We start from the raw sequence: 23634 nt of genomic DNA, 5'->3' as shown, positions 1-23634 counted from the left end.
TGCTTACAATTGGGTAAATACGCACATACGCATGCACAAACGCACATGCGCATACACAAACACATACACACACACACATAAATTATGATGAATCTAGATTAACATATAGAGAATTCATTAGCATTAGAAAAAAAATACAATGATAGAAATATTGCAGCCGAAATTATCACACTAAATTGATCAACAAACGATGAAAAAATGGTTTGGGGCGAAAGAGTAAGGAGCGTTGGTGTTTCCCATCATGTGAAAAGAAGATGGCGGGCGAGGTAGCATGGGGGCGGGGGCCGCCTTGCAAAGGCAAGTCTGTCGCATCGCTTTCCTCAACTTTCCTCTTTCCGTCCTCGTCCTCCTCCTCCTCCTCCTCCTCCTCCTCCTCCTCATGGGATCGGAACAGCTCGGCTAGGTCGAATCGTGCTACACTCCCCCATGGGCCTAACTAAAAAAAAAAATAAATAAATAAAATAAAAAAAAATCCCACATCTCCCTATTCTTTCTTTTTCTCTCCCTCTCTCGATCACTTTCTCCCTTTCCATCTATGAGTCACCTTTTTATCATTTTTTTTATCTATCCATCTAAAATAAATCCTCTTCTTTGCCTCTCCTTTTTTTTTTTTTTTCTCTCTTCCTTAGCCATATGCCAAGTTCTAGAGTCATCAATTGCTTTCTAGCTGTTTAGTCTGTACAGCCATGGCTACTCTGCCTGGCTCATTATTCAGAACCATGCTCCAACAGGAGGGAGGGGGGGAGAGTGGGAGAGGAAGGTGGAGAAATGGTGGGGAAAGGGAGGTGGAAAAGTGGTGGTGGGGAGGAGGGAGAGGTGGAAGGTACATTCTGGCTTGGGAGGGAAAGAATGGGGAAAGTGTGAGAATGTAGCGTGTGTGTGTGTGTGTGTGTGTGTGTGTGTGTGTGTGTGTGTGTGTGTGTGTGTGTGTGTGTGTGTGTGTGTGTGTGTGTGTGTGTGTGTGTGTGTGTGTGTGTGTGTGTTTACCTAGTTCTATTTTACGGGAAGGGGAGCTATGCTCGTGGTGTCCCGTCTTCATATCTCATTTTATCTAAACTATCTTTAAATTTATGTATTGTTTTTGCACACACCACTTTCTCATCTAACTTGTTCCAACTGTCTATTACTCTGTGAGGAAAGCTGTTCTTTTTCAGATCTCTTCTATAGCTGTCTTTCTTGATTTTCTTTCCGTGTCCTCTTGTATTTCTATCATCCCATCTTATCAGATTCTCTCTATCAATAATTTCTATGCCTTTCATGATTCTGTAAATAACTATCAAATCTCCTCTCTCTCTTCTTTGCTCTAGTGTCTGTAGTTCAAGTTTTGCTAGTCTCTCTTCATATGATAGTTTTGAGAGTGTTGGTGCCAATTTTGTATTGCTCTTTGTATTCTTTCAAGTTTTTTATAAAAAAAAATTGTACTTGATGACCATATCGTTGCTGCATATTCCAATATTGGTCTTATCAGGGTGATTAGGATTTTCTTCACCATTTCTTCATCCAGGTATGTAAATGCCACTTTGATTGTTCTTATTAAATTATAAGTTTCTCAAAAAATCTTATTTATAAGTTTCTCAGGTAACATATCATTCATATCAATGACTCCTAGGTCCTTCTCATTTTCTACTTTTTTTATTCCTTCTTCTCCCAATTTATATCATCCTATTATTCTGTTTTTGCTTTTTCCAAATTCCATTATACTACACTTTTTTGTATTGAACTCCATCTCCCACTTCCTAATCCATTCCTGTACTTTATTTAGATCACTCTGTAGTGACTCACAATTTTCTTCCGTGTTCACTTTTTTCAACAGTTTTGCATCATCTGCAAAGAAGCTCATATAACTTTCAATTCCGTCATCCATATCATTGATATATATAGCAAACATTATTGGGGCCAGAACTGTTCCTTGCGGAACACCGCTTATTACTTCATCCCATTTTGAGTGTTTGTCTCTTATCACTACTCTCATTTTTCTTTCTTGCAAAAAGTTTTCCATCCATTTAAGCAGTTTGTCCTGTATTCCTCCTTCAGTTTCTACTTTCTTATGCAACTTCTTATGTGGTACTTTGTTAGAAGCTTTTTTGGGTCTAGAAATGCACAATCAGCCCATCCATCTCTTTCTTGTATTATATCTATTAGCCTTGAATAGAAACATTAAATTGGTGACGCATGATCGTCCTTGTCTGAATCTAAATTGCCTTGGATTTAGCACTTTGTTTTTGTTTGTTTTTTTTTCTAAATATTTTACCCATCTACTTTTGACAATTCTTTCACAAATTTTTGCTATTGTACTTGTTAGAGAGACTGGTCTATAGTTGTTAGGGTCTTCTTTATTTCCTCCTTTATATATAGGTACTATATTTGCTTTTTTCCAATCTTGTGGAACTTTACCTTCTTTCAATGAACTGATTATTATGCTATGTATTTTGTCTGCCAGTTCATTCCTGCATTCTTTCAAAATCCATTTTGCTATTTCATCTGGTCCATGCGATTTTCTGACATCAAGATTACTCAAGTGTTTCAATATTTCGTTCTTTGTTACTCCTATTTCTTTCATGGGAGGGACTTTCTCTTTCCATTCGATCTCTTCAGGCTGTATGTTCTCCCTTGTAAATACTGATTTAAAATGCTTGTTCATGATTTCCGCCATTTCAATTTTCTCTGTGTATTCAACTCCTTGTCTTAATTTCTCCAAATCGTGTTTGTTTTTCAGTTTGCTGTTTACAAATCTGTAAAATAGTTTTGGTTGATCTTTACATTTTTCTATGACATCTTTTTCATATTTTCTCTTTTCCTTTCTGCACGCTTGTACATATTCATTTCTATAACAAGTATATATTTTCCATTTTCAGGTCTTTTGTCTTTTTTTCCTTTGGTCCAAGCTTTGTCTCTTTTGTCTTTTAACTCCCTACAGCTTTTGTTGTACCAGCACTTTACATATTCTTTTTCTTGTTTTTGTCTTGGGACATACTTTTCCACTCCTTTTTTATAATATTTTGTCATAATATTCTATTTCTCTTCCACTGTTGTTTCTTCTTTGTATATTCCTTCCCTGTTTTTCTTTTAAGAATTCTCTTATTTTATCAAAGTTTGTTTTTTCATACATCATTCTTCCATTTCTATATTGGTCATTACTTTTCATGTATTTTTCCTCATTTAGTTCCAGTTCAATCAATATATGGTTACTTTCACTTATTGGTGTTTTATATTCAATTTTTTCCACTATTCTAGGTTCAGATGTGATTATTAGGTCTAGCCTCGATGGTTCTTCTTCATTTTTATACCTAGTGTTCTCCTGTATCCACTGTGTCATTGTATGGTGAGTGATCATCTCAAGTAGAGCGTTTCCCCATGAGCCGTCTCCACCCTTTACTGTCATCTCTTCCCAGCAGACTTCTTTGCAATTAAAGTCGCCCATCATAACTATTCTTCCTCCATCTTCCATTATCTTATTTAATGTTATCCTTGTGTCCTCTAACATACTTTTATGTTCACTCTCTTCCCACGAGGCTGTTTTTGGAGGCACATAATTTATCACAGACTTTCTGCTCTTATCTGTCTTCCACTTCGATCATAATCATCTCTACTGTATTCTTTTCATATGTGACACACCTCACATTTATATCCTTCTTAGTCAGGAACATAACTCCACCCCTTGCTTTGTGTCTCTGTTTCTAATGCAATAATTATATGCGTCATGTCCTACACTGTTGGGTGGTAGTGGACCTTTTAATTTCGTTTCTACAATTCCCATTATGTCCGGTTCTTTTTCCTCCAGATAATCATTCAGCTCATTCAATCCTGTTATTAATCCATCTATATTTGTGTAAGACACTCTTAGTTTTCTGCCACTTCCATTGTATTCTCTGTTTCCCTTTTGTTTTTCTTTTGTATGTCGTATTTCCTTACTTTCATATGCACTACTCTCCAATAGAATTTCTCTTTTTCTGTCTCTGTTCTGTTCTCTTTTTTTTTTTCCTTAGCTTGTTGTCTCTTCCTTATTTCCTCCTCTCTTTCCTCTTTATTCATTTCCCTTTTTATCCATACCTTTTTATATTGTTCACTTGTTGCTAGTTTCCCTGTTTTTGATAAGACATTTTCTGCTGTCATTTGTGACTTGAATTTAACCTTAATTGGTCTGGTCTTATCTGTACTCAACTTTCCGAGTCTATACTTCTCTTCAATTTATTTCATGATTTCAGGTTCATCTTCCTGAACTAATTCTAGTAATCTGCTTACTTTTTCATTTTCCTCATTGATTCTTGTGGTTCTATCTGGGTTATGTTTCTCTTCCATTCCTAATATGATTACACATTTTATCTTATCTGCCAAGTCTCTTACTATATTCTCCTTCTGTCTCATCACTTTAATAACTGAGTCTTCAGTTTGTTCTTTCATTTGCTGTTTAATCATGTCAGTAAATGCAACTTTACTATTTTCTTGGATTTTTCTCCAACCCTGTGCTTCTTTTGCTATGGCCTCTTTGTTGTCTTTGTTATTCCTCTTTAATTCTTCATTTTCCTCTTTTATTCTTTTAACTGTCTTTTTCATTCTTCTATTTCATTAGTTAAGTTTTTGTTCGCCTTCTCTAGTTCTTCCAATCATTCAACCCTTTGCGCAATTTTTGACATACTACCGAACCTAATCTCCCAATGTTCGGTCATTTGTTCAAGTTTTTCCTCTGGTCTTGCCAGTCAGGGGAGGTTGGTATCTGCCTCCCCACCCTTAAATCCATGGAAATTATTATCCTCACCTTCTATTGTGCTGCTCTTATCTATATTTCTAATCTTTACATTTCTGCTAGTCCCTTCATCGTCACTAAATTGTTTTTATATGGCGTCTGCCTGCCTGGACCAAGTCCTCTCCTTCCTCATTTCCCTCAGTAATCCCTCCCCTTCTCCTTTTTCCTCACTTTCCCACTACACCACGAGCAATCCCCTTCCCTGTAAATACAATAGGTACTTCCTTTGCGTTGAGATCCACGAAAATTTCACTTTTTCTTCAGGACGTCAATCCTCGCCGTCCGTCCGACGAAAGTGTGTGTGTGTGTGTGTGTGTATTTACCTAGTTGTATTTACCTAGTTGTATTTTACGGGAAGGGGAGCTATGCTCGTGGGGTCCCGTCTTCATATCTCATTTTATCTAAACTATTTTTAAATTCATGTATTGATTTTGCACACACCACTTTCTCATCTAACTTGTTCCAACTGTCTATTGCTCTGTGAGGAAAGCTGTTCTTTTTAAAATCTCTTCTATAGCTGTCTTTTTTTATTTTCTTTCCGTGTCCTCTTGTATTTCTGTCATCCCATTTTATCAGATTCTCTCTATCAGTAATTTCTATGCCTTTCATGATTCTGTAAATAGCTATCAAATCTCCTCTCTCTCTTCTTTGCTCTAGTGTCTGTAGTTTAAGTTTTTGTAGTCTCTCTTCATATGATAGTTTTGAGAGTGTTGGTGCCAGTTTTGTAATTGCTCTTTGTATTCTTTCAAGTTTTTTTATACATTTTTTTGTACTTGGTGACCATATCGTTGCTGCATATTCCAATCTTGGTCTTATCAGGGTGATTAGGATTTTCCTCACCATTTCTTCATCCAGGTATGTAAATGCCACTTTGATTGTTCTTATTAAATTATAAGTTTCTCCAAAAATCTTATTTATATGTTTCTCAGGTGACATATTATTCATAACAATGACTCCCAGGTCCTTCTCATTTTCTACTTTTTTTATTCCTTCTTCTCCCAAATTATATGATCCTGTTATTCTGTTTTTGCTTTTTCCAAATTCCATTATACTACACTTTTTTGTATTGAACTCCATCTCCCACTTCCTACTCCATTCTTGTACTTTATTTAGATCTCTCTGTAGTGATTCACAATCTTCTTCAGTTTTCACTCTTTTCAGTAATTTTGCATCATCTGCAAAGAAGCTCATATAGCTTTCAATTCCTTCATCCATATCATTAATATATATAGCAAACATTATTGGGGCCAGAACTGTTCCCTGCGGGACACCGCTTATTACTTCATTCCATTTTGAGTGCTGATCTCTTATCACTACTCTCATTTTTCTTTCTTGCAAAAAGTCTTCCATCCAATTTAGCAATTTACCTTGTATTCCTCCTTCATATTCTAATTTCTTAAGCAACTTCTTATGTGGTACTTTGTCAAAAGCTTTTTTTAGGTCTAGAAATGCACAATCAGCCCATCCATCTCTTTCTTGTATTATATCTATTAGCCTTGAATAGAAGCATATTAAATTGGTGACGCATGATCGTCCTTGTCTGAATCCAAATTGCCTTGGGTTTAGTACGTTGTTTTTTTCCAAGTATTTTACCCATCTACTTTTGATAATTCTTTCACATATTTTTGCTATTGTACTTGTTAGAGAGACTGGTCTATAGTTGGTAGGTTCTTCTTTATTTCCTCCTTTATATATAGGTACTATATTTGCTTTTTTCCAATCTTCTGGAACTTTTCCTTCTTTTAAGGAACTGCTTATTATGCTATGTATTTTGTCTGCCAGTTCATTCCTGCATTCTTTCAGAATCCAGTTTGCTATTTCATCTGGCCCATGCGATTTTCTGACATCAAAATTACCCAAGTGTGTCAATATTTCATTCTTTGTTACTTCTATTTCTTCCATAGGGGGGACTTTTTCCTTCCACTCAATCTCTTCAGGTTGTATATTTTCCCTTGTAAACACTGATTTAAAATGTTTGTTCATAATTTCTGCCATTTCCATTTCCTCAGTGTATTCAACTCCTCCTTGTCTTAATTTCTCTAAGTCTTGTTTGTTTTTCAGTTTATTGTTTACAAATCTGTAGAATAGTTTTGGTTGATCTTTACACTTTTCTATAACATCTTTTTCATATTTTCTTTTTTCCTCTCTGCACTTTTGTACATATTCATTTCTATAACCAGTATATATTTTCCATTTTTCAGGTCTTCTGTCTTTTTTCCATCTGTTCCAGGCTTTGTCTCTTTTGTCCTTTAACTCCCTACAACTTTTGTTGTACCAGCATTTTACATATTCTTTTTCTTGTTTTTGTCTTGGGACATACTTTTCCACTCCTTTTTTGTAAATTTTTGTCAAAATATTCCATTTCTCTTCCACTGTTGTTTCTTCTTTGTATATTTCTTCCCAGTTTTCTTGTTGGAAGAATTCTCTTATTTTATCAAAGTTTGTTTTTTCATACATCATTCTTCCTTTTCTATATTGTTCATTTCTTTTCATATATTTTTCTTCATTAAGTTCCAGTTCAATCAATATGTGGTCACTTTTACCTATTGGTGTTTTATATTCAATCTTGTCCACTATTCTAGGTTCAGATGTAATTATTAAGTCTAGCCTCGATGGTTCTTCTTCATTTCTATACCTAGTGTTCTCTTGTATCCATTGTGTCATTGAATGGTCAGTAATCATCTCAAGTAGAGCATTTCCCCATGAGTCATCACCACTCTTTACTGTCATTTCTTCCCAGCAGATTTCTTTGCAATTAAAGTCGCCCATCATAAATATTCTTCCTCCGTCTTCCATTATTTTAGTTAATGCTATCTTTGTGTCCTCTAACATACTTTTATGTTCACTCTCCTCCCATGAGGCTGTTTTCGGAGGCACATAATTGATCACAAATTTTCTGCTCTTCTTATCTCGGTCTTCCACTTCTATCATAATCATCTCTACTGTATTCTTTCCATATATGACACCTTTCACGTTTATATCCTTCTTAGTCAGGAACATAAATCCACCCCCTTGTTTTTTCTCTCTGTTTCTAATCCAATAATTGTATGTATCATGTCCTACACTGTTGGGTGGTAGTGGGCCTTTTAATTTTGTTTCTACAATTCCCATTATGTCCGGTTCTTTTTCTTTCAAATAATCATTCAGTTCATTCAATCCTGTTATCAATCCATCTATATTTGTGTAAGACACTCTTAGTTTTCTGCCACTTCCATTGTATTCTCTGTTTCCCTTATGTTTTTCTTTAGTATGTCGAACTGCTTTATTTTCATGTTCACTACTCTCCAATAGAATCTCTCTTTCTCTGACTCCGTTCTTTCCTCGTTTTTTGCCTTAGCTTCAATTCTTTTCTGCTTTTCTGCCTCTCTTTCCTCCTTATTCATTTCTCTTTTTATCCATACCTTTTTATATTGATCATTTGTTGCTAGTTTCCCTGTCTTGGATAGAATTTTCTCTGCTGTTGTTTGTGACCTGAATTTAATCTTAATTGGTCTGGTCTTATCTGTACTATATTTTCCGAGTCTGAATTTTTCCTCAATTTCCTTTATAATTTCTGGTTCATCTTCCTGGACTAATTTTGATAAACTGCTTACTCTTTCATTTTCCTCCTTGATTCTTGCGGTTCTATCTGGGTTATGTTTCTCTTCCATTCCTAATATAATTATACATTTCTTTTTGTCAGCTAATTCTCTTACTATATTCTCCTTCTGTCTCATCACTTTAATAACTGAGTCTTCATTATGTTCTTTCAATTGCTGTTTGACTATGTCAGTGAATGAAACCTTATTCCCTTCTTGAGTTATTCTCCAATTTTTAGCTTCTGTAGCTAGTTTCTCTCTGTTTTCATTACTATTCTTCTTCAATTTCTCATTCTCCTCCTTTACATTTCCTAACTGTCTTTTTAGGTCCTCTATTTCTTCAGTTAAGTTTCTGTTAGCCTTCTCTAGTTGTTCCAACCTTTCAATTCTTTGAAAAATGGAGTCTACGTTACCTAACTTACGCTCCAAGTCCTCGATCACCTTATCAACTCTCTCCTCTAGTCTTATCAGTCGGGGGGGGGGGGGGGGGGGGGGGGTGGCGGTCCACTGTCCCCCCCACCCTCTTTAAATCCCTGGAACATATTCTCGTCACTTTCTTCTGTATTGCTCCTCTCTATACTTCTAATCTTTACATTTTTATTAGACATTTGATCCTCGCTAAGTCTTTTGTTTACCTTCCGCTTGTCTGGCTGGTCAAAGTCTACTCCCTCCTCATTTCCTTCCATTTCCCTCAGTAATCCCTCCCCTTTTCCTCTTTCCCTACGTTCCCACTACTCCACGAGCAATTTCCCCCCCACCCTGCAAAAACACTAGGCACTTCTCTTTGCGTTGGGATCCACAGACTTCACTTTTCTTCAGAACGTCTTCTAAGCCGTCCATTCGTTGAAGTGTGTGTGTGTGTGTGTGTGTGTGTGTGTGTGTGTGTGTGTGTGTGTGTGTATTTACCTAGTTGTATTTACCTAGTTGTATTTTACGGGAAGGGGAGCTATGCTCGTGGGGTCCCGTCTTCATATCTCATTTTATCTAAACTATTTTTAAATTCATGTATTGTTTTTACACACACCACTTTCTCATCTAACTTGTTCCAACTGTCTATTGCTCTGTGAGGAAAGCTGTTCTTTTTAAAATCTCTTCTATAGCTGTCTTTTTTTATTTTCTTTCCGTGTCCTCTTGTATTTCTGTCATCCCATTTTATCAGATTCTCTCTATCAGTAATTTCTATGCCTTTCATGATTCTGTAAATAGCTATCAAATCTCCTCTCTCTCTTCTTTGCTCTAGTGTCTGTAGTTTAAGTTTTTGTAGTCTCTCTTCATATGATAGTTTTGAGAGTGTTGGTGCCAGTTTTGTAATTGCTCTTTGTATTCTTTCAAGTTTTTTTATACATTTTTTTGTACTTGGTGACCATATCGTTGCTGCATATTCCAATCTTGGTCTTATCAGGGTGATTAGGATTTTCCTCACCATTTCTTCATCCAGGTATGTAAATGCCACTTTAATTGTTCTTATTAAATTATAAGTTTCTCCAAAAATCTTATTTATATGTTTCTCAGGTGACATATTATTCATAACAATGACTCCCAGGTCCTTCTCATTTTCTACTTTTTTTATTCCTTCTTTTCCCAAATTATATGATCCTGTTATTCTGTTTTTGCTTTTTCCAAATTCCATTATACTACACTTTTTTGTATTGAACTCCATCTCCCACTTCCTACTCCATTCTTGTACTTTATTTAGATCTCTCTGTAGTGATTCACAATCTTCTTCAGTTTTCACTCTTTTCAGTAATTTTGCATCATCTGCAAAGAAGCTCATATAGCTTTCAATTCCTTCATCCATATCATTAATATATATAGCAAACATTATTGGGGCCAGAACTGTTCCCTGCGGGACACCGCTTATTACTTCATTCCATTTTGAGTGCTGATCTCTTATCACTACTCTCATTTTTCTTTCTTGCAAAAAAGTCTTCCATCCAATTTAGCAATTTACCTTGTATTCCTCCTTCATATTCTAATTTCTTAAGCAACTTCTTATGTGGTACTTTGTCAAAAGCTTTTTTTAGGTCTAGAAATGCACAATCAGCCCATCCATCTCTTTCTTGTATTATATCTATTAGTCTTGAATAGAAACATATTAAATTGGTGACGCATGATCGTCCTTGTCTGAATCCAAATTGCCTTGGGTTTAGTACGTTGTTTTTTTCCAAGTATTTTACCCATCTACTTTTGATAATTCTTTCACATATTTTTGCTATTGTACTTGTTAGAGAGACTGGTCTATAGTTGGTAGGTTCTTCTTTATTTCCTCCTTTATATATAGGTACTATATTTGCTTTTTTCCAATCTTCTGGAACTTTTCCTTCTTTTAAGGAACTGCTTATTATGCTATGTATTTTGTCTGCCAGTTCATTCCTGCATTCTTTCAGAATCCAGTTTGCTATTTCATCTGGCCCATGCGATTTTCTGACATCAAAATTACCCAAGTGTGTCAATATTTTCATTCTTTGTTACTTCTATTTCTTCCATAGGGGGGACTTTTTCCTTCCACTCAATCTCTTCAGGTTGTATATTTTCCCTTGTAAACACTGATTTAAAATGTTTGTTCATAATTTCTGCCATTTCCATTTCCTCAGTGTATTCAACTCCTCCTTGTCTTAATTTCTCTAAGTCTTGTTTGTTTTTCAGTTTATTGTTTACAAATCTGTAGAATAGTTTTGGTTGATCTTTACACTTTTCTATAACATCTTTTTCATATTTTCTTTTTTCCTCTCTGCACTTTTGTACATATTCATTTCTATAACCAGTATATATTTTCCATTTTTCAGGTCTTCTGTCTTTTTTCCATCTGTTCCAGGCTTTGTCTCTTTTGTCCTTTAACTCCCTACAACTTTTGTTGTACCAGCATTTTACATATTCTTTTTCTTGTTTTTGTCTTGGGACATACTTTTCCACTCCTTTTTTGTAAATTTTTGTCAAAATATTCCATTTCTCTTCCACTGTTGTTTCTTCTTTGTATATTTCTTCCCAGTTTTCTTGTTGGAAGAATTCTCTTATTTTATCAAAGTTTGTTTTTTCATACATCATTCTTCCTTTTCTATATTGTTCATTTCTTTTCATATATTTTTCTTCATTAAGTTCCAGTTCAATCAATATGTGGTCACTTTTACCTATTGGTGTTTTATATTCAATCTTGTCCACTATTCTAGGTTCAGATGTAATTATTAAGTCTAGCCTCGATGGTTCTTCTTCATTTCTATACCTAGTGTTCTCTTGTATCCATTGTGTCATTGAATGGTCAGTAATCATCTCAAGTAGAGCATTTCCCCATGAGTCATCACCACTCTTTACTGTCATTTCTTCCCAGCAGATTTCTTTGCAATTAAAGTCGCCCATCATAACTATTCTTCCTCCGTCTTCCATTATTTTAGTTAATGCTATCTTTGTGTCCTCTAACATACTTTTATGTTCACTCTCCTCCCATGAGGCTGTTTTCGGAGGCACATAATTGATCACAAATTTTCTGCTCTTCTTATCTCGGTCTTCCACTTCTATCATAATCATCTCTACTGTATTCTTTCCATATATGACACCTTTCACGTTTATATCCTTCTTAGTCAGGAACATAACTCCACCCCCTTGTTTTTTCTCTCTGTTTCTAATCCAATAATTGTATGTATCATGTCCTACACTGTTGGGTGGTAGTGGGCCTTTTAATTTTGTTTCTACAATTCCCATTATGTCCGGTTCTTTTTCTTTCAAATAATCATTCAGTTCATTCAATCCTGTTATCAATCCATCTATATTTGTGTAAGACACTCTTAGTTTTCTGCCACTTCCATTGTATTCTCTGTTTCCCTTATGTTTTTCTTTAGTATGTCGAACTGCTTTATTTTCATGTTCACTACTCTCCAATAGAATCTCTCTTTCTCTGACTCCGTTCTTTCCTCGTTTTTTTGCCTTAGCTTCAATTCTTTTCTGCTTTTCTGCCTCTCTTTCCTCCTTATTCATTTCTCTTTTTATCCATACCTTTTTATATTGATCATTTGTTGCTAGTTTCCCTGTCTTGGATAGAATTTTCTCTGCTGTTGTTTGTGACCTGAATTTAATCTTAATTGGTCTGGTCTTATCTGTACTATATTTTCCGAGTCTGAATTTTTCCTCAATTTCCTTTATAATTTCTGGTTCATCTTCCTGGACTAATTTTAATAAACTGCTTACTCTTTCATTTTCCTCCTTGATTCTTGCAGTTCTATCTGGGTTATGTTTCTCTTCCATTCCTAATATAATTATACATTTCTTTTTGTCAGCTAATTCTCTTACTATATTCTCCTTCTGTCTCATCACTTTAATAACTGAGTCTTCATTATGTTCTTTCAATTGCTGTTTGACTATGTCAGTGAATGAAACCTTATTCCCTTCTTGAGTTATTCTCCAATTTTTAGCTTCTGTAGCTAGTTTCTCTCTGTTTTCATTACTATTCTTCTTCAATTTCTCATTCTCCTCCTTTACATTTCCTAACTGTCTTTTTAGGTCCTCTATTTCTTCAGTTAAGTTTCTGTTAGCCTTCTCTAGTTGTTCCAACCTTTCAATTCTTTGAAAAATGGAGTCTACGTTACCTAACTTACGCTCCAAGTCCTCGATCACCTTATCAACTCTCTCCTCTAGTCTTATCAGTCGGGGGGGGGGGGGTTGTGTCCCCCCCACCCTCTTTAAATCCCTGGAACATATTCTCGTCACTTTCTTCTGTATTGCTCCTCTCTATACTTCTAATCTTTACATTTTTATTAGACATTTGATCCTCGCTAAGTCTTTTGTTTACCTTCCGCTTGTCTGGCTGGTCAAAGTCTACTCCCTCCTCATTTCCTTCCATTTCCCTCAATAATCCCTCCCCTTTTCCTCTTTCCCTACGTTCCCACTACTCCACGAGCAATTTCCCCCCCACCCTGCAAAAACACTAGGCACTTCTCTTTGCGTTGGGATCCACAGACTTCACTTTTCTTCAGAACGTCTTCTAAGCCGTCCATTCGTTGAAGTGTGTGTGTGTGTGTGTGTGTGTGTGTGTGTGTGTGTGTGTGTGTGTGTGTGTGTGTGTGTGTGTGTGTGTGTGTGTGTGTGTGTGTGTGTGTGTGTGTGTGTGTGTGTGCATGTTTCCGCTTGTGTGTAGGTATGTCCGTGACCACTCTGTGTTGACATTCAAGCGCACCTACATTTCATTTGACGTCGCCGCCTGTGCCTCGGAGCCGAGTCTTTAGCATAATATATACACAACGTCAAAAGACGAAAGTGGAGAACAAGCAGACATGCATATGGAACACGCATTCAGGCACGCAAATGCACACAGAACCAATATTCTCTCAACCCCTCTCTGCACACACACGCCGCCAAAGAATACAAAAAGATATTCCCGGCACAAGACTATGGGAATTCCCTCCCCCCTCCCCCTCACCCCCCACGGGCTGACGACGGCGCTGAAGGAGAAGGAAGCCAATTAGGGAGTGAAATAGCCTCCCGCCCCCGCCCCCAAGCGACCCACTAAAAGCGCCTCGACCAAAGCACACTCAAGTTAAAGATCACATGATTTGCGTCACGCCGGGAACAACGGCCACGGCATTCTTCGGTGGACGGTGGTCGAGACCTCCTCGGAGGTTCGCAGGGATTCCTGTCCCGACTTTAAGAAGAGACGGAAATGTCCGTGACTGCTCTGTTTGAAGAAAATTCTCCGACGAGGGGTGACTTGCTTGAAGAAACTTCCGGGGCAAAAGACGAGAGGTGACCTCCTTGAAATAAGCCCCCAGCTCATAAGACGACGGGTGGCCTTCTTGGTGAAAATATCCGGCGTATAAGACGATAGGTGACCTGCTTGAAACAAGTCTCCAGCGTATGAAATGAGAGGTGACTTGCTTGAAACAAATTTCCGGCGTATAAGACGCTGGGTGACCTGCTTGGTAAAAATATCCGGCATATAAGACGAGAGGCGACCTTCTTGGTGAAAATATCCGGCGTATAAGACGATGGGTGACCTGCTTGAAACAAATCTTGACCAGGCTTGACCTATGAGTTGGACCTCTGTCATAAACTCGCTCACACACGCGCGCGCGCACACACAAACACAGCTATATATACTTTATTGTATATTTAATAAGTTTTATATGGTCAATATTTTGGGAACCTTAGTAACACCTTTACGGACCAAAGTCACGCAACATTCTTTGTGTAATTGGAGACCATCTTGCACTATTTTTTTTTTTTTAATCCTCCTTAAAACTCTATATGACTCTATCCCTTCGGTGTCATATCCCCCCCCCCAAGGACAGAAGCGCTGGCAATCGCAAGCGCAATCGTTTCATGTCTTTAGACCAGTGGTTCCGCGGAACCCTAAGGTTTCGTGAAAACCTTTCAAGGGTTCCGTGGCAAAAAAGAATATATATAGATATATATATATATATATATATATATATATATATATACATATATATATATATATATACATATGTATATATATATACATATATATATGTATATATATTGTATATATATATATATTGATAGATAGATAGATAGATAGGTAGATAGATAGATAGATATTTGAACAGGAATGAATAAAAGGAAATATGAAAGTGATGAAATATTTTGCATTTGAGGCGAGAGAAAGGAGGAGAGAGACTGCACAAGTTTACGACTATATACTGTGTTTATGTTGTTGACGGTTATTTTTAAATCTTGTTAAGTCTGTCATTTTTTTTTTTTTTTAAGGCTCCGTCGAGTACCAGCAAATATGAAAGGGTTCCGTTAGATGGAAAGGTTTGAGAACCACCTCTCTAGACTGAATTGCGCGACATTTTTCTTCTTTTTTCTTCTTTTTCTTATGTGAGCGGTCACTGCCACCCATGGATGCCCCTGACACCGATAAGAAAAATAAAATAAAATAAAAAGTCTGAGGTACTTAACTGAAGCCTTGACGTCAATCGGAAAATTACAAAAACGTCACATTTTTTTCACCTCCAGTGGACGATAACGGGATCCACAGTCGGCGACAAAAGAACCAAAGTTCCCGGTACAAACAGTTCACAAGGTTCGTTACGTAGGAGATGATCGTTCATTTATTTATTTATTTATTTATTTATCTATTTATCTGTTTATTTATTTGTTTATTATTTTGCAAAAGAAATGTACTAGTCCAGCGTGAGCATTCATATGCATGTCGTGAGTAGCCTTTTTCCTACCTAGGGTAATTTGAATATTCACATCATTCGCCTTTATTTGTTTATCTATTTATTTATTTATTTATTTAGGAATGCCCCCCTTTGGAGTTACAGGGCGCCTAGTCCTATCCCCGTCCCGTTTTTGTCGCCTTATACGACTCAAGTGGAAATACTTGGTGGCAGTATTCTTTTCCCCCACCACAGGGTTAGGCAAAGAGGGGAAATGAATATTCAGAGAATGGTACAGGACAGTCACAAAAGTTGGGGGACAGCATAATAGAAGGACAGTCGTAGTATAATAAAGTATCATCATTTTTCTACGAATAGAGATTTCCTCTACCATACACAAAATTATGTGTGGCTCTGGTCCGTAGGGGCGCCCCATGTAGACCCTAAAGTATCAGCCGCATGCTACTTAGCAGCTTTTAACCCCCCAATAACGTACAGTCACCACATCATCCGCGAACCGTACAAAATTATAAATTTAAAAGTCGACCTATTTTGTTTTGTTTGTTTGACAAACATTTAACTTATTTTAAAAGTAAAATTTACGCGTTATTAATTTGATACAATTATGATAATATCATTTTATACAGTTATGAATAAATCTTAGGACATAGATTTATTTAATTTCAAGTCGAGCCTACGCTTGTCATGGCGGGCAACACTAAATTCTTACGCGTCAGACACTTCACCCCTAGGTTTGGTAGCTTCTATGATTTCCAGCAAGAAAGCAGTGGGAGTACAAATGTCAACAGAATATTTTGTAAACAATGGATGATTTCTAGCAGAATTTAGTAGTGTCATTCATTATTTCCACTGTGATATCTGGCCAACAGAAATCCATTGAAGACTTGAAGTCTCGGTGAGCAATGCACGGTTGCATAAACACGAAAATATGTGAAGAAGATAAAGGTAAGACAAAGCCAATACAGTTTTATAATTTCATAGTTTGGTCTTTGGACAAATTGTTCAAGGATTTTTTGTAATGTGTGATCTACAGTATTGCAAATATTCTTATATAACTACATATACCGATGTACAATGCGCAATAAGACGACTCAAACCCATTTTGTCATCTTCAAAACAATTTATTTATGTGTTCACGACTCCATGGACTTTTTCCTAATGTGTAAGTTTTGTATTTATTTGCAAATTTCATGTGTTTATTTTTATATTTTTAAGAGTTCTATGGTAATATTCGAAAAAAGGAAATACTTGTGTAGATTGTGGCGCGGGCTGCCAAGGGACCAAAGTACTGTATACACAAAGGATTACAAAGGATTACAAAGGCAAAGCATGCCGACAGGAGACCTTTTGATCCATATCTAGGTCGGATGCAAAAAAAAAAAAAAAAATCATATTAATAATAAATTAAAACTATAATAATGTAAATAACAATTAAAATACATAAATAAATGCATTGGTATAGTTGAATAACAAACAAACAGGTAAATAGTAAATGATAATAAATTGACATATAACTAATAATAAATGAAAATCAGACAGACAAATTATAACAAAACAAAAACAAATAATACTAATATAAAAAAATTTAATGGTTGCTTACGCCGTCCGGTGGTAATTCGGTCACACACAGGTGGTGGTTGGCAAGATCTAAGAATATAAGGTCTAACCACTTCCGACCGAATTTCGAGGGAGTTGGCGCAGCGGGCCCGTGAACGTCACCTGGCTGTACAAAGTGGGGTTAGCGGGTCCTATAGCTGTCAGTTGAAGCTGGTCCGTCGTTCGAAAATGACGTCGCCTTCGCTCGCACCGCTCCACTCAATTAGTTATATTCTGACAAATATTATATAAAATATATATATAAAATATTATAGTTCCTGTCTATATATATGAATATATAATATATATGATATATAATATATATATATATAATATATAAAATATTATAGTTCCTGTCTTCCTTGGCGTTTCAGTTTTCTTCAGTGTATCACAGAGAGAAAATGGACGCATCCAAATGACGTCAGAAGCTGCGCAGAACTGGTCCAGCGGTTAGACCTGTTTACTTAGACCTTGGTGGTTGGGAAGGATGGCCGGGGATTCGTCAAAGTTAAAGATGCAACGGTATCGTCACTTCTGGAGTTGGGTGACGAAGGAAAAGAAGTTCAGTAAAGGAGAGTTAATGAAGAATAGGAAATTGAACCAAGCGCTAAAAAGTGAACATGAGAAGGCGTTTCCTCACCTTTACGAACAGACCAAGGGGTTACAAGTAAGGGAGTCGATAAAGATGTTTCAGCGAAAGCTACTAACGTTTAACAAGATGCTAAAGGAGAAGAAAGACTGCGTCTATAGCGACGATTTGTTGGATTCCTTGGAAGTTTACGTTGGAGAAATTCCTGAAGAAAGGATAGAAGGTTTTGTGAAGCACTATTTTGCTGGATATAAAAGCTTCACAAAGCATGGAGGAAAATCTGATCACATAGAGTACCAGAAACAATATTTGCAGAGGAGTTTCGAGGCTCAAAAGCGCTTAGACAAGGCAAAAAAAGTACGCCATAAAAAGAGCCTGCCAACAAAACCCGAAGCCTGTAGAACCTTCTCAGAGTGAAACCACACCTATAGTTGTTGAAAAAGAGCCCGTGGCGGAGCCTTCAAATAGAGAAGAGGAGCCCGTGGCTATGTCTTCAGATAGTAAACAGGAGCCTGTTGTTTTGCCTTCGGATAGAAAAGAGGAACCAGTGGCTATGCCTGCAAATATAGAAGAGGAGCCGGTGGCGGGCCCGTCGACTGATGCTGATAATCCGGAGCCACTTTCGTTACCCGTTGATAGTACACTGGCAGAGATAAAGCAAAGCTTGAAAGAGACTAAAGCAGAAACCAGTCAAGCGAGGAAAAGTACGCCACTGAGACGCACTAAACGAACAAAAGCAGAGATCAAGGCGGCAAAAGAAAAGAAGGCTAAAGAAGCCAAGGTAGCAAAAGCTATAAAGGCAGAGATTAAACGTATGAATAGGAGCGATTTCCTATCTTCGCTTATTCCAGTAGCTGCCGCGGATATTCGTGCTGGAGCCGTTGAAAAGATAGCCAATATGCGCGAGGAACGCAAAGATCTCGGCAAAAAACCACAGTTCTTAGAGATGAAAGAGCGTCTGATGATGTCATTCTGTGGTTATATGACAGAAAGCGACGAGTCACGGGTACCTCCTCACTCAGTCGGTGAGATGGGCGCATTTAGGTGTAAGAATTGTCAAGCTTTGCTTTTCAAGACAGAAAGGAAGACCATTTGTTGCAACGGAGGCAAAACTCCCAAGGCGATATTTAAATTGACGACACTAGACGAGGGCATCAAGGGACTTTATGATGGTTCCTCTTCACTCTCAAGGCACTTTCTCGATAACATTGTAGCGTTTAACAACGTCTTCTCCTTTACCTCCTTCGCAACCTCAGGTTCCCTAAGTGACAAAAGAGAAATGGCGCTTTGTTACAAGATTCAAGGCAAGGTATATCACCGTTTGGGTTCGATGAAGCCGAACCTGTTGGTATCAGAACACGACGACTGGGGTTTAACAAACGCACCGTTTTGGAAATCTGCAGCAAGTTTCCTCGATTTGTACTTTTACCACGACAAGGAACAACAGCTAAAACTACGTTGTGAAACGGTCGAACAGTTCATGAATCAAAGAAAAAAGGGGCCGAAAGCGAACACCGAGACGATTAAACGTAGAAAGCGTGAAACCGCCGAATTCTTGAGGAACGAAGAGATCATAGAGCAACTATACGCGCATTTGGTTAAGCACAACGCATCACTGAAGGTAATCTTGGAAGAATTGGAAACCTCAAAGAAACTCATTCAGACTTACGTTAATAAGGAGAGAGCTATACCAAACGTGGCTATTACGTTAAAGACCGCAGAAGGGGTTGCAACCAGGGAACACAAAGGTGTCTATCATTTGCCAACGGCGTCCTGCCAAGTAGGAGCCATAGTCAATTTGGGGCCAGAAAAGGACACCTTGAAAGTTACAATAGCGTCCCCTCTTCCTGGTTCGAAATACGCCCTCCGGATGATTAACTCGACCCATTACTTCTACGATCTCTTTCAATATCCTCTGCTATTACCTAACGGAGACAAAGGCTACAGCTTTACGATGGAAAAGAAGGACTCCGAGAAAAGACTTTCAGCACTTATGTACTATTCAGCTCTTTACATGGAGAGAGAAGGTGTTTTTAACTACATTGTAAAAGGACGACGACTGTTCCAACAGTTTGTAATTGACAACTACGTTAAAATAGAGACGAGCCGTCTACGCTTTCTGGAACACAACCACACCGGTATGCGAAAAGAAAGGGTCGATCTATTGCAAGTGACTGAAAAAAGTAAGACGGGACAACGAATTGTGTTGCCTCCGACATTTGTAGGAGGTCCTAGGTACATGAAGCAGCGCCAGCAGGATGCGTTGGCTTATGTCACGGCTTATGGATCACCCGACTATTTCATCACCTTCACTATGAACCCTAAATGGGCAGATGTCACAGAAGCATTAAGCAAGCTTGACGGACCAGGGGCACGAGCATGTGATCGTCCAGATATTGTAAGTCGGATATTTAAGTTGAAGTTGGATAGTCTGATGGGTGATTTGGTGCACAAGAAGGCTTTTGGAGCCGTCAAGGCCCACCTTTACAGCGTAGAGTGGCAAAAAACGTGGGCTACCACATGCTCACATATTGCTTTGGATGGCAGTGCGTGTGACAGCGGATACAGTCGCACAGATAATAAGAGCGGAGATACCCGATAAGGAGAAGGAGCCAAGGCTATACGAGACGGTTACACGGTGTATGATACACGGCCCCTGCAAAGGTTACGACGAGTCCCAAATATGTTGTCATGGGAAGAGCGCGAAACCCGATCAGTGTGGTAAAGGATTCCCTAAGACGTGCAGAAGCACCTTATTGTTCGGAAACAACGGTTACCCGGAGTATGTTAGGCGTTCAGTAGGAGAAGGCGGTAACTCTTTTCAACTCAAACTGAAGGACGGTAATTCGTGGGTTGTGCCTTATAACCCCTATTTTTGTCTCAAATACGACGCACACATTAACGTGGAGTGCTCAAATTCTATAAAAGCTATAGCTTATGTCACCAAGTATGTTAATAAAGGTTCTGACAAGATATTGTTCACCAAAACTTCAGGAGAAGATGACTCTGTGAACGAAGTCAGAAACTACCAGGAGGCCAGATACATCAATTCTAACGAGGCGACGTGGAAGATTTTCAAATTCGACATCCACAAATCTTACCCACCGGTGTTTCCGTTGGATTTGCACTTAGAGGGTGAGAATTCAGTATTCTACCACGAACAGATGACAGATGAGCAACTTTCTCAAAAAGTTAAAAGGGACACTCAGTTAACCGCCTTTTTCAAGTTGTGTGAGAAGGACGCGTTCGCAGCCACGTTATACTACAGCCAGTTGCCCTTCCATTACATCTATAACGCACAAAAAGCCATATGGGAGGAACGAGTTGGGCGTACATACAGTCTGGGTCGCATTCGCGCTGTAACCACCAAGACGGTAGAACTGTTCTATCTGAGGCTCCTGCTGACACATAAAAAGGGGCCAAAGTCGTTCGAAGACCTTCGTACCATAGACGGCGTCATGTACGAAACAAATAGAGAAGCCGTTAAAGCACTCGGTTTGCTCAGTGATGAAGCAACTTGGAAAGAGACGATTATGGACATTATCAACCACACTAACGACAGAAAACAACTCAGAGAAACTTATGCAAGTATGTTGGTCTTTTCTGATCTCGAGGACCAGTCCGGCATATGGGAAGAGGTCAAAGACTACTTTTCCAGCGATTACTTGCATCAAGCCAAGCTGACAGAGTACAACGATGAAATCTATTTGGACGCCTTGGATGAGATCCAACACTTTGTGTGGAACTGCGGCGGGGGTTCGATCACACAGTACGGTCTTCCAGCTTCAAGAGGAGGTGCACGGTCATCTAATGTCATCAGAAGAGAGAAGGCGTACAACAAGCAGAGGCTGAAACAGTCTGTTGAGGAAAAGTCTAAGCTTCTGAATGACAAACAGCGAAATGTCTTCGAAACTGTTATGAAGCGAGTGGAAAAGGGATACCTCTATAAGAATAACGGCATATTTGTCAACGCTGCAGGAGGCACCGGGAAGTCTTTTGTCTTGAATTTGTTGTTGGATGCTGTTCGTTCCCAGGGAGAGATCGCTTTAGCTGTTGCTTCGTCTGGGATTGCAGCAACCGTCCTTTCTGGGGGAAGAACGGCTCACAACATGTTCAAGATACCCTTGATGGAATACGATGAAACTAGAGCGTGTAGCGTCAAGAAGAACACAGAAATGGCAAGACTGCTAGAACAAACTCGACTGATAGTTTGGGACGAAATCGTAATGGCGAACAAGAACATGTTGACGTCTTTAGACATCACTTTGAGAGACATCATGGAGAACGAAAAGTTCATGGGAGGCAAGGTGTTTGTCTGCGCAGGAGACTTCCGACAAATCCTGCCGGTCATAAGAAACGGAGGGAAGACAGAAGAACTGGCTTACTGCATCAAATCGAGTTACATGTGGGAAGGGCTGACAAAGTTGGAGTTGACAGAAAACGTACGCCTTAAGAAGGATGACGTCAAAAACAAGAGGTTTGCCAAACAACTTCTAGCCATCGGCACCCATAACGACGGCGAGATCGTCTTTGAGAGGGATTTTGGTGTTCGGGCAAACTCACGAGAGGAGTTAGTGTCTAAAGTTTACGACGAGTTTGAAGAGAACCATCTCAACATGTCTTACTTCGAGAAGAGAGCAATAGTATCACCCACAAATGACGACGTGGGAAGTATCAACCAGTTTATATACGACCGTAACCAGGAGAAAGAGCGGATTTACTTCAGCGTCGACACACCCGTGGACAAAGAGACTGACGTCCAAGCGTCAGTTTTTAACGCCATGACAAGCCCGTCGTTGCCTCTACACACTTTGAAGGTGAAAGTAGGATGTGTCCTCATGATCATCAGAAACATCTGTCCTCCTAGGCTTTGCAACGGAACCCGGATAATGGTGACTAACTTGAAGAAGAACGTGATAGTCGGAAAGATACTAGGAGGGAGCTACCGCGGCGAGCAAGTTTTGATTCCACGTATAGTGTTAGAGTCTCAAGATACCCCAATCCACTTCAAGCGTAAGCAGTTTCCCGTCAAGCTCAGTTATGCCATGACCATCAACAAAAGCCAGGGGCAAACTTTCGAGCGATGTGGACTTCTGCTTGATTCCGTCCAATGCTTCGCACATGGACAACTATACGTGGCCTGTTCACGAGTAACCAACTGAAACGCGTTGGTGTACTACACGGGCTGGCGTAGAGGTGATGAAGGAGTTGAACGCCGGCCGGCCTTTAACAGGGTATATAAAGAGTTGTTTGTTGAAACCGAGACAGTAGATGTCGAGGAGGAGCCAGCGAAGGACGCTATTGGTAGTAAAGCTCTTTTTGAGGAGGAAGAAGTTGAGTTCGAAAGCAAAGACATACCCGAAGGTATTCACAAGATCACAGAAGAAGATTGCATCAAGATGATCATGCCAGATTGGGTAATGCGTGATGAAGAGGAAGAAGAGGAAGTTAACGCACCCGAGCAAGGGGATGAAGGGGTTGTCAAACCACCTCCGTCTCCTGACAGCGACGAAGAAGTAAGCGATGAGGAGCTGTTAGCGTATTTGAGGAGAATCATTAAGCGTAAAATGTCACCGAAGAAAAGACAGGGTTCAGAAGACGAAGAGGTCACCCAAGGCGATCAAGACTCCGAGGACAGAGGATCACCGAAGAAAAGACGGACTCCAGAAGACAAAGAGGTCAACCAAGGAGATCAAGACACCTCCACCACCAAAGAAATGTAGGGATTGTAAATGTGTTGAATAAAGTACCAATTGCATTCTTATTCCTTTAATTATCCATAGGCTATAGTATCCACAAAGTGGGCGAAGCCCAGGGCGCGAAGCGCCCGCGAGCGCAGCGATCATTGCCGAAGGCCAAGCCCCCAGGCGAAGCCTGGCCGGCGCAGGCGTTGGGCTTGTATATATAAATTATAAAATTACAGCATCTTACTTAGGTATTTATCAGGTACTACCACGTCCCAGCTATGCATACACCACCTTACGGCGGTACCAC

The 23634-nt window shown here is 38.8% G+C and overlaps 1 protein-coding gene across 1 annotated transcript; it reads left to right on the top strand.

Annotated features, from left to right (window-relative positions):
• Positions 1-20282: 20282 nt before the first annotated feature.
• LOC143034214 (uncharacterized) lies at positions 20283-23363 on the top strand. Its single transcript, XM_076200155.1, has 2 exons — positions 20283-22708; positions 22874-23363. The coding sequence occupies exons 1-2, from the start codon at positions 20283-20285 to the stop codon at positions 23361-23363; spliced, it is 2916 nt and encodes a 971-aa protein (XP_076056270.1).
• The last annotated feature ends 271 nt before the right edge of the window (positions 23364-23634 follow it).

Source organism: Oratosquilla oratoria, chromosome 17, assembly GCF_046742065.1.
Source record: "Oratosquilla oratoria isolate Oo_2021 chromosome 17, ASM4674206v1, whole genome shotgun sequence".
NCBI lineage: Eukaryota > Metazoa > Arthropoda > Malacostraca > Stomatopoda > Squillidae > Oratosquilla > Oratosquilla oratoria.
The sequence above is the reverse complement of the archived record's forward strand: the minus strand, read 5'-3'. Positions and strand labels throughout refer to the sequence as shown.

Bases quoted from the DNA above. Each gene is read 5' to 3' on its own strand.
- LOC143034214 (XM_076200155.1), top strand. From the start codon at position 20,283: ATGATACACGGCCCCTGCAAAGGTTACGACGAGTCCCAAATATGTTGT. The intron at 22,709-22,873 runs GCAAACTTTCGA...GGCCTTTAACAG, and splicing joins ACCATCAACAAAAGCCAGGG to GGTATATAAAGAGTTGTTTG.